Source organism: Dromiciops gliroides, chromosome 6, assembly GCF_019393635.1.
Source record: "Dromiciops gliroides isolate mDroGli1 chromosome 6, mDroGli1.pri, whole genome shotgun sequence".
Classification (NCBI taxonomy): Eukaryota; Metazoa; Chordata; class Mammalia; order Microbiotheria; family Microbiotheriidae; genus Dromiciops; species Dromiciops gliroides.
In genome coordinates this window covers 95,059,372-95,071,591 of record NC_057866.1, presented here as the reverse complement: position 1 = coordinate 95,071,591, position 12,220 = coordinate 95,059,372, and the positions used below count along the sequence as shown (strand labels likewise).

Below are 12,220 nucleotides of genomic sequence, written 5' to 3'. Positions count from 1 at the left end.
TTGAAATCAGCTATCTGATTTCAATTTTTTTCTTTAAATAAATGAAGTTTTTGTTAATATCCACCATTTATTTCTGTGGTAATTTTTCCAATTTCCTACTAAAAGATTTTTTGTCTTTCAGACTTGGAACATCACATGATTCCTGTAGTGAAGATATGTACAGTACCTTATTACAAAGGTACCAGCACTTAGAAGAAGAGATGGGGCGAGTTGCTGAAGAGTGGCTTGAATGTCAGAAAAGAATTGATGATTACGTAGATGAACAGGTGAGAATTTTAAAAGCAGCCATACATTATACACAGGTGTTTTCGATGTGTATGATGTGTATGGTGTATACATTAGTGTACTGTGTGTATAAATAATCATGACCAGATCAAGCTTTATATATGTATTTCTACAAATATTTACAAATAAACATCTAAAATGAGTAGCAGTCACTTCAGGGGGAATTCCAAGGTGGCAGCCTTTTTCCTCTTTTTGTTTGTTTGTTTTTTGTGGAGGCAGTGAGGGTTAAGTGACTTGCCCAGGGTCACACAGCTAGTAAGTGTCAATTGTCTGAGGTCAGATTTAAACTCAGGTCCTCCTGAATCCAGGGCCAGTGCTTTATCCACTGCGCTACCTAGCTGGCCCCCACCCTTTTCCTTTTAATGTGTAGAATTAAGGAAAACTAATGCTGAGTGAAGAAGTAGAAACATAAAGAAAGGAAGCCTACAATTAGTGTGGAAGCTTAATCTTTCCTGCCTGACTACATTGATTGATGTTCCTTTTGCCACTTTTAATGGTACTGATATGGGGACATGTGGCAGTACCCAGCTTCTGTCTTCTGTTAGATCTCGTGTACATACATTCATATGTGATTTACATCAGTTTTGCAGTCTGGATGGATGTAAGGAATGGATTTCACTGGAATGCCCTGTAGTACTATAGCACTGTGTTGTCATATATATACATACATATACACACACACACACGTATGTGTGTATATATGTGTATATACACACGTATGTGTGTATATATGTGTATATACATACATATATATATATACACACATGTATATAGATTTCAAGACTACATGCAGATATAGAAACAGTGGTAATAATTTTATTTTCATTTCCAAAGCAAAAGAGGACAGGTCAAAGAGTATTTGGTAGACAGCTGGATGGAATGTGAAGCATAGTCTTTGACCAGCTAGGTACAGTGGGTTGAAGTTACTTTTGTAATGTCTATTGTATATGCCCCCATCTCTTCTCTGAGACTATCACCACCCTGGATTAGGCCCTCATCATCTCACCCAAATTACTTCAGTAACCTAATGGTTGATCTCCCTGCTATGTCTGTCCTCACTCCAGTTCATCCTCGACTCAGCTGCCAAAGTGATCTTCCTAAAGCACAGGTCTGACCATGTCACCCTGCCCTCTCCCCTCCATTCAGTAAATTTCAAGGGCTCCCTATTACCTCCAAGATCAAATATACAATATTCTGGCATTCAAAGACCTTCATGACTCCTCCCTACCCCCTTTCGAATTTTCTTCTACCTTACTCACCCTTCACATACTTTTGAGATCCAATGACACTGGTTTTTGTTGTTGTCGTCTTGGGGTGTTTTTTTGTTTGGAGGGGGGTTGCTGTTACTCAGACAATACAGTGCCATCTCCCAATTCTGGGCATTTTCATTAACTGTCTTCCATGCCTGGGCTTCTCCTCATCTCTGCCACCTGGCTTCTCTGGCTTCCTTCAAGTCCCTCCAAAATCCTACTTTTTACAGGAAGCCTTTACTAGTTCTTCTTGATTCTAATCCCTCCTTCTTCTTTGTTGATCATCTCCAACTTAGCCTGTATGTAGCTCGTTTGTTCATATTTGTTTGCTTGTTGACAGTCTTATTATTATTAGACTGTCAGCTTCTTGAGGGTAGTCACTGACTTTTGTCTTTCTTTATATCCCAACATTGAATAACACACTGTAGGCATTTAATCACTGTTTAGCGAGTGATTGACTAGTAAAATGAATTCCTATTCATCCACCTATCGGAAAAGGTCATCTTAAGGGTGAATTCCCAAACCTGAGTGACTTAACCAGGATTCAGAGAGTGGTGTACATAGGCTAGGGTCATTGGGCTCTGCAGGTCCAATTGTATTGAAACAAATATGAAGGGAGGGCGTATTGCCTGATTCTGATGTAGGAACTGGTGTCATGGTAGATAGCTGGATGATCCACATGACCTAAGGGCCACCCTGATACAGTGGCATATGCCTTTTTAAATATTTGCTTTCTTCCATGTAAGTACTGCTTTCATAGTTGACATACCTCTCAGAAAGTAGTGGACAATTTACATGAGTTACTTTGGCTTAAATGTTTTAACCTGCTGACCAGTAACTGTTTGATGATCAGGCTCTCTATATCTACCTAAATTAATTCTCAGGCAAGAGACATAGCCTATCATCAAGCAGATTGGTAGCTTTTCTAGCTTGATGCCAGAGCACCAAACTCACTTTCACACCATGATGAGGAAAGAAAGGGAACTCCTGGAATCAGAGAATCTTGGTTTAAATGTACTCCTATTTATTACCCATATGACCTGGAGCAAATCACTTAACCTTACTGAGACTCATTTTGTCTTCATTTATAAAGTGAATGGGTTGGATTCAGTGGCTTCTGAGGTCTTTGTGCTCCCAATATGATTCTCTAATTTCTCTAGTGGTAGGTACTCTGACCTTTAGATGAATGACTAGAGTCACAGAGCGAGTAATTAATTCCAACTGTCATGTACTTTAAATTAACTTGGTAATTTAGCTAGTTAAATTTTTTTTTAAATTATGCCTAAAAGTTAAACCAAGGAATTCACCCATTCAAAGAACCTTTTCTGAATGAGATTTTAAACTTCTGGTCCTGTGGCAAGAGTACTAGCTGTGGAATCAGAGGCCCTGAGTCCAAGTCCCATACTTACTTTTACTACTTTATTTAACTCACTTAACTTCCTACACCCCTCATCTGTAAGCAAGGAAGCTGGATGAGATTGCCTCTCAGGTTTCTTTCAGTTGTAGAACTAGGATTCTGTGGCCCCCTTTTTTATATATACATGTGTATTTTGCTATGTAAGAAAAGTATTTGTAAAGATTTTTAAATGATTTCAAGAAAACAGGAAAATGTTGAATTGAAATGCCTAGTAATATATTTTTGCCATTGTTTTGGTGTCCATTGATTGTAGATGTCATTTGAAGATCTAGACAGGCTGGAAATGGCTCTGCACTAACATAGATAGTAATTTTCATGTGTTTTGTTACCTAGATGGCAATGAAAACCAAACAACGCATGTTAAAAGAAGACTGGGAATTTTTTAAACAGAGACGGTTTATTGAAGAACAGGTAATATTGTGTTCCTAATGGGGAAGAATTTTGATTGACAAAGTAATTTACTTATTATTAGTCAGGCATATTGCTATTTTTTACCAAGACATGGATGGTGACACTAGGCCTGGTGCTTACTGCTTTTCTGACAAGTTTCTTCATAATATAAAGTTTTAGAGCTTTTAAGGACATTAAAAATTATCTACTCTAATTCTCTCGCTTTTATTCATTTGTTCCTGTTTAAGGGGAGGAATATTAACTGGTGAAATAGTTCTTGAAAATGTTGCAACTTCGTGTTTAGTATATCTAAAGTTCATTATTTGGATTTTTAGTATATTTTTAATACCATTTTGAACGTTCACTAAAATACTGTCTTTAGTGATCATGATTTGAGATCAGCATATGATTGAAGTCTCTGTAGTATTTCAGTAATTAAACTACATTAGGTGATTGAATCTGAAATAAACTTATTTTATGCTGATTGTCATTCAGTACCGAAGTTTTTTAGTGAATTTGTTGCACTACATAATTCTCTTTTCTGTACTTAGCATGATCGAGAGAACTGTGACAGAATTTTTTTTTTAATTGAAAAAATGGTTATAAATGGCTTATAATTATCCTGGATTGAGAAGTAAAGACACAAACTGGGAAAGTTAATTTATATTTAATACATGGTCATTCTGGCATCAAGAATTTATAAAAGATTGACATGATTATGACAATTTACTTTAGGAGATAAATGTAGATGTCAGTGTAGATGTAAGTCAGATGTGGATGAACTGACAGTTCGGGCTGGGGGTGGGGGTTAAATCCACAAATTTCCAACAACCACATGAAAAAAATGTTGAACCACTAATAATGCAAGAAATGTAAACTAAAGTCCGAGTTTCACTTAATAGCCATCAAATAGGTAGAGATATAGAAAAAATTAAATGTTCATATGGCTGTGGTATAAACAGAGCATGTCATATTCTTGTGGTGAAGTTGTGAGTTGCTCCAACCTTTTTTTTTTTTTTTTTTTTTTTGGCGGGGCTATGGGACTTAAGTGACTTGTCCAGGGTCACACAGCTAGTAAGTGTCAAGTGTCTGAGGCCGGATTTGAACCTGGGTACTCCTGAATCCAAGGCCAGTGCTTTATCCACTGCACCACCTAGCTGCCCCCTGCTCCAACCTTTTTGTCAGTCAGCAAATCACTGAACATTTATTAAGCATCTGCTATGTTGCAAGGCACTGGGCTATGTGCCCATGATACAAAGAAGGGCAAAATATAGTCCCTGCTCTTAAGAAGCTAACAGCATAATGAAGAAAATAACATTTAAACAACTACATACAAATAAGAAATCCACATTATAAATTGGGAGATGGTGCAGTCTCAGAGAGAAAGTATTAAGATGAAGGAGGACTGGGAAAGGCTTCTTTTTTTGTTTTTAAATTAATAAAGTATTTTATTTTTTTTTCCGTTACATGTAAAGATAGTTCTCAACTTTTGTTTATACAAGCTTTACAATTTCAGATTTTTCTCCCTCCCCCCTCCCCTAGACAGCAGGCAATCTGATACACACACACATAATAACATTAAACATATTTCTGCATTAGTCATGCTATAAGAGAAAAAATCAGCAATGATGAAAAACCTCAAAATAGAAAAAAAAAAACAGCATCAAAAACAAAAGAAATAGTATGGTTCATTCAGCATCTATACTCCACAGTTCTTTTTTTTTTTTTTTTTTCCTTCTTGGATTTGGAGATCCTCTTCCATCACAAGTTCCCTGGAACTCTTCTGTGCCATTGCATTGGTGAGAAGAATATAGTCCATCACAGTAGATCAACATTCAATGTTGATGATACTGTGTACAATGTTCTTCTGGTTCTGCTCATCTCACTCATCATCAGCTCACCTAAGACCCTCCAGGTTTCTCTGAACTCCTCCTGCTCATCATTTCTTACAGCACAATAGTATTCCATTGTGTTCATATACCACAACTTGTCCAGCCATTCCCCAATTGATGGGCACCCTCTCAACTTCCAATTCCTTGCCACCACGTAAAGAGCAGCTATAAATATTTTTGTACATGTGGGTCCCTTTCCCCTTTCCATGATTTCTTTGGGAAAAAGACCCAAAAGTGGTATTGCTGGGTCAAAGGGTATGCACAGCTTTATCGCCCTTTGGGCATAATTCCAAATTGCTCTCCAGAATGGTTGGGAAAGGCTTCTTGTAGAAAGTAGGGTTTTATCTAAGATTTGAAGGAAGCCAGAAGAGAGAGATAAGGAGAGAAAGAGAGTTAAAGGCATGAGAGACAGTTATTGAAATTACTTAAATTTAGGAGATAGAATATATCATTTAAGAATAACAAGAAAGCTGGTGTCTTTGGATCTCAGTGTATTGTGAAGGAAGAGAAAGATATAAGAAAACTAGAAAAGGTTAGGAGGATAGGTTATAAAAGACTTTGAATGTCAGAGGATAGGATATTTGATACTGGAGGTGATTGGAAGCTACTGAAATTTATTGAATCGGGGACAGGGTGGAAAGTCTGACCTGTGCATTAGGAAGATCACTTTGGCAGCTAACTAGGCAATGGAGTGCAGTTCAGTGGAGAGAAACTTGTGGCCCTTTTGCCTCAGTGAACCTTGTGACTAACTATACCTGGAAGAAGTTATTAATGGGAGAAATTAATCTTATCTGCACAACAGTGTTCCTAGTAGTAGTATTGGTCAGGACAAAACAAAGCAAAAATCCAGTGAGAAATTAGATAGCTATCATTTGGGCAATGGCTGAACAAATTCATTCATATGAATACAACAGATTATATAAGACCTATCATTTAATTTAGATAAGAAACTACTCAGAAGCAGTAATAGTACATGGGATAGAGGGCCAGCTTCTGAGACATGATACATTCTCCATAATGTTCACATCACACATGAAACATCCCCCTGTCCTTCTCTCCCTCCCCGCCCCCAACCACACACACACACACACACACACACACACATGATCACACACACACATGATCACATTCTCACCCTTAATGACCTTGGGGAAGCTAACTCATCTCTCTGGAACATTTGAAAAATATGACTATTTCTATAATCATTTATATTTTGAATAGTATTTGTTTGGAAATGTATTGTAAAATTAAGCTGTTCTTTTATTATTTGTTCCAGCTAAATAATAAGAAAGCACTAGCAGGAGAGAACAACTTCACAGATACAATGAGGCATATGTTGTCATCACGTCTGAGTATGCCTGACTGTCCCAACTGTAATTATAGGAGAAGGTGAGCCCATTGTACCAATAGGTACTCATTAGAGAAGATTTAATTTTTATGTTACCAAATAGAAAACTAGAATGGCTATTTTTTTTAAAAAGTTTAATTTTGTGTTGAATATCTTTCTAATTGTCCTTAATTCTTAATTAGATGTACTTGTGATGACTGCAGCCTTTCACACATCCTTACATGTGGCATCATGGACTCACCAATCACTGATGACATCCACATTAACCAACTACCACTACAAGTTGATTCTGCTCCCGACTATCTTTCTGAGATGCGCCCACCTAGTATGTCATCAGCAAGCTCAGGGTCAGGTTCCAGCTCTCCTATTACAATTCAGCAGCATCCCAGACTCATCCTCACAGACAATGGCTCTGCCCCAAATTTGTAAGTTTTATGTGTTTTTTGATGAGCCTTCAAAAGTTTCAGTAAACTAATAAGAAATATTAAAGATGTATTCTATAGATAGAAGGTAAAAAAAGTTGTCTAAAGAAGATGGATCTTAATTTTTTTCTGAAAAGCAGCTTTTAAAAGATATACAGGGGCAGCTAGGTGGCGCAGTGGATAGAGCACCGGCCCTGGCGTCAGGAGTACCTGAGTTCAAATCCAGCCTCAGACACTTAACATTTACTAGCTGTGTGACCCTGGGCAAGTCACTTAACCCCAATTGCCTCACTTAAAAAAAAAAAGATATACATATACACATATATGCGTGTGTATGTGTGTGTGTGTGTGTGTGTGTGTGTGTATATATATATGTATATATATATATATACACACACACACAAACATATATATACATATACGTGTGTATATGTACTTATATGCATGTGTATATATACTTATATGCGTGTGTGTATATATTTTAAACTTTGAATTTTTGGTTAAATGAGACAAAAAGAAAACTGATGTCAGTTAAAGAAAAAATATGCTAGTATGTTAAGAATTGCCTATAAAGTTGAAGTTTTAAGATTTTACATAATTTGGTAAAAGCAAGTTTTAAAAAATGTAATGAATGGTCTTTTATTTGTTATATTTTCTCCCTGGAACAATAATGACATTTTAACAGGAAGTAACACCAGGTTGGTTTTTTTTTTTCAGATTTACACTTTTTATTAAAGAAAGCTCCATATTGTATAATAACCTGGAATTGATTCAGTTGTGCTGCCATTTAATTCCCATTCTAGATCAGCCACTCCAGTATTTCTTGAGGCTCTGTCACCTTTCCTATTTATTCACATTCCTCCTTCTGCCTAGCTTCATGCCCTAATTCTGAAATACTTATTTTGAATTTTGCAGTAATATTCACCAAACTATCTCAAAATGTGTAAACTTCAAAAAGAAAGAAAGAAAAGAAAAGCAGAACAAACCATGTCTTTGTAAGAGATTAAAGGAGAATGTATTTCCCACTATTAACAGTTATTCTGGGATAGCTTGAAAACCAGTGCTCATATAAAAGCCCAGATTATTTTACCAGAACAAAAGGAAAATATCTAAAGAAATGTTTTTAGGCAGCTAGATGGTGCAGTGGATAAAGCACCAGCCCTGTATTCAAGAGGACCTGAGTTCAAATATGGCCTCAGACACTTGATACTTACTAGCTATGTGACCCTGGGCAAGTCACTTAACCCTCATTGCCCCCCCCCACACACACACACCCCCCACCCCAAAACAGAAAGAAATGTTTTTAGTCATAGTTTCATATGAATGCAACCTGTGCAGTAACCACTTATCTTTAATGGTCCCAGAACATAAATACTTTTATCATCTAGTGCAACGAACATAGTACAAGAAGTGAGAGCACCTGGATTCAAGTCCCAGTTTCTCCATTTACTTACCTTAGACAGGTTGTCTAGTTTCTCAAAGTCTTTTTCCTGTTTATAAATATAATAAATAATAATAACAAAATATAAATTGTTCTAGCTCTTGTGTTAAGGTTTTAATTAATGATATCAGGTATATAATGTGCCATGTATCCATAAATATAAGCTGCTATTCACTTAGTAAATAGTTACAAAGGCAGTATGATAAGCACTAGGAATAAAAGTAGATCTGCCACAGTTGTTCTAAATGTGTTTATACTCTAATAGGCAAAGCAGACTGAGAGAAGATATATATACACAAGCAACTGTACAAGGCAGAGGTGAGGGCAAAGGAAAGATCCCTCAAAGTAATAAAAAAAATTGAAGTGGGAAAAGTAACTGGTAAAGGTGGGGGGGAGCAGAAGGAGGATAATTAGGAGAAACTCATAGAAGTGGCTTCTGAGTTGGGTCTTCAAGGCCTAGAAAATGGTTATCACTAGATGGAAATGTCTGAAAGTCCATGGAATCTGTTTTGTTTTTGAGGGATAATGGTGTGGGCAAAGAAAGACATGAGGAGGGCTTGTAATAAGAGTGGTGGACAGAAGAGTCCAGTTTGGGAGGGTAGAGTGTATTCAATTTAACAAACATTCATTAAGTTCAGTACAAGGCACTGTGTTATTCTCCAGGAATAAAAAGTCAAAACCAAAGAGTTCTTGGAGTAGTTTGCATTCAACAGGAAGGGTAATGAAATGAGATAAAATGGGAAAAATAGGTTAGAGCTGGATTATAGCTGTCCAACTTACATGAACTGATACAACGTGAAATAAGTGGAACCAGGACAACGTTGTACACAGTGACAGCAGTAGTATACAATGAAGAACTGAACTGTGAATGACTTAATTATTGTCAATAATTCAGTGTTCCAAGACAGTGCAAAAGGACTCACAATGAAGCATGCTATCTGCCTCCAGATAAAGAACTGATATTATCTAAATACAGACTGAAGCATACTATTTTTGCCTTCCTGCCTGTCTACCTTCCTTCCTTCCTTTTTTTCCCAAATCTTCTTGTACAAAATGACTAATGGAAATGTTTTACATGATTGCACATGTACAACCTATATCAGGTTGCTTACCATCTCAGGGAGAGAGAGAATTTGGATCTGAAAACTTTAAATTAAAAAATATATATTTAGAAATTGTTTTAACAAGTAATTGGGGGAAAGTAAAATATTGTTTTTTAAAAACACTCTTCAAAAGTAGAAAGGCCTGCCTAAAGAGGTGGGTGGAAAACCTATGGTGGAAAAAACAACCCAGAAGACCCAAGTAACCAACAGTGTCAAAGACTGCAGAGAAGACTTGAAAAAGGCTGTTAGATTTGATAATTATGAGATTGTTAGTAACTTTGTAGAGAGCACTTGCAGTTAAATGATAAAATTGCGTGCCAGGCTGTAGAGAGTTTAAAAGAGAGACTAAGGAAAAGTGACAAGTATAGATGATTTTTCTCAAGGAGTTTAACTGTGAAAGAGGGAATACAGGATGACAGCTTTTAGGACAGTGATGGTTTTTTTAAGGATAGGAGAGATGTGGGCGTATTTGTAGGCAGCAAGGAAAAGAGACAGTAGTTAAGGAGAGTTTGAAGATTGGCAAAAGTGTAAGGATACAAACTCTTACTAGCTGTGTGACCCTGGGCATGTCACTTAACCCTCATTGCCCCGCAACCCCCACCCCCCCAAAAAAACAAAAGTGTAAGGATAATAGGGACATCTGGTGGAGAAGATGGGAGGGGATCAAGGAAGCATGTAAAGGAATTTTGCCTTGGCAGCACAGAGATGGGTGAAAGAAGAAATTCCTAAGGAAAGACAGCTGAGGGATGCGAGATGAGGAGGAAAGAAAAAGAGGGAGCTACTGGCAAATAGCTCTGGGATGTTTGGGGGTTTTTTGTGTTGTTGGGTTTTTTCCCCAATAAAGTGTAAGGTGAGCGACTATGGGAGGCAGGTGCCATGGGAGGCTTGAGAAGAGAAGACAAAGTTCAGAAGACCCATTGTGAGCATGGGTGGTGCAACTGAAAAGGGAAATGTGAAAGGGTCACCCTATGTCTTGGAGGGGCCAGTTCAGAATATGTACAACAAGTTGTAGTGGACCCAAACAGCACAGTTTTGTTACTTTCTCCAGTTCATCTCCACAGCTTCTCAGTAGGAGTGACAGAAGCAGGTGGAGAGAGTAATGCAAGGTTGGGGTTTGATAATGCATGACTGCAACAGTTCAAAGGGAAAAGGTACTCAAGTGTAAAGTTGAACTCATTCACCAGGGGGTTGGAGGGAGGAGAGTATACCTAGTGTAGGAGTGATAACCATTCTCATGATGAGAATGAAGAACAAGGATAGGGGAGTTATAAGGCAGGGAAAGATTGAATGATAAAAAGTTATGATCAGATAAAGATCTTGCGGAGTTCATGAACATAGAACCTTTTGTGGGTGATGAAAAGATGAGCTATGTAACTATATATCTAGTTGAAATGGGGTAGAGGTAATAATGGGCATTGAGTAGATGAAAGAACTGGGAAGTTAGGGCATTTGGAGGACTATTAATTTCTATGTTGAAGTTTCCAAATATGAGAGAAAGATTTGGGGAGGAGAAAAAAAGTCTTTGAGATGGGCAGTGAGCTTATTGTGGAAAGAAGGGAAATGTTCTGGGGCTGATAATGACCACAAGGATTTTAATTGTATTGTCTTTTTTTTTTTAATTTCAGGCAATGCATTTGTTTTTCTCATGGGCTTCAAAATCACTAGTTATCCTGTGGGTTGACTTCCCCTTTTATGTAGGGTAGGGGAGAAAGTACATTTGTCACCCAAAATACTTACATTATCATTCCTTATGGCATTATATTTAAGACCATGAAGGGGGAAAAACAAGCATTTATTAAGCACCTATGATGTTACCATGAACTAGGCTAAGTACTTTACAAATACTATCTTGTTTGATCCTCATAAGAACCCTGTGAGATATGTGCTGTAATCTCCATTTTACATTTGAGGAAAGTTGATGGAGTCAGAAGTTAAGTGACTTAGCCAGAGTCACACAGCTAGTAGCTATTTGAGACTGGATTTGATCTCTGGTTTTACCAACTCCAAAGCCAACACTATTTCTACTGTGTCACCTAGCTGCTGTGAATGCATGCATACCTATTTTTTTTGTCACACAACGTTTTTACCAATTCTTATGAATTTTGGAGAGGAAAAATATTAATTTGGATTCAAGAGATGTGGTTTTAAATTCTAGCTCTACCATTTCCTTCTATCTGTGTGACCTTGGCCATGTCACTATGCCTCAAAGTTTTCTTAAGCGTTAAAAAGGACTTGTAATGTTTGTACTACCCACCTCATGAGGCTGTTATAAGGAAAAAGCTTTTCAATATAGTCTAATATGGTATGGTATCATAATGTACTAGTATATAATAATCCAGTACACAGTGGTGTATAATATATAATTCTGTACTGTTACGTAGTGTACTGTTAGTATATTTTATATCATACTAGTACACTATTATAGTATACTAATAGTATACTATTGTACAAAAAGTATAGACTCCTATGGCATATTGTTATACTATATGCTTGAATGATATACTAGTAATATACAATAGCGTATTGATTTCTGTGGGTTTCTATGGTGTATTACTATACTCTTTTGTATGCAATACTGTTATACAGTATACAATCTTTAGGATATGATATAGGATACTATTATATATACACAGTACTATAGTATATAATAGTATATGTAGTACAGATATTGT

General features: G+C 36.9%; 1 protein-coding gene across 3 annotated transcripts in view; it reads left to right on the top strand.

The window, feature by feature from the left end:
* FAM193A (family with sequence similarity 193 member A) overlaps nucleotides 1-12,220 on the top strand; it is a 203,630-nt gene that overhangs the window by 137,294 nt on the left and 54,116 nt on the right. For all 3 annotated transcript variants that reach the window (XR_006353604.1, XM_043971749.1, XM_043971748.1), the window contains exons 8-11: nucleotides 122-266; nucleotides 3,286-3,363; nucleotides 6,511-6,623; nucleotides 6,765-7,007. Coding sequence is in view for 2 of the 3 variants with exons in the window: in XM_043971749.1 (XP_043827684.1) it covers nucleotides 122-266; nucleotides 3,286-3,363; nucleotides 6,511-6,623; nucleotides 6,765-7,007 (579 nt within the window). In the remaining variant the exon portion in view is untranslated. The remainder of the gene's footprint in view (nucleotides 1-121; nucleotides 267-3,285; nucleotides 3,364-6,510; nucleotides 6,624-6,764; nucleotides 7,008-12,220) is intronic.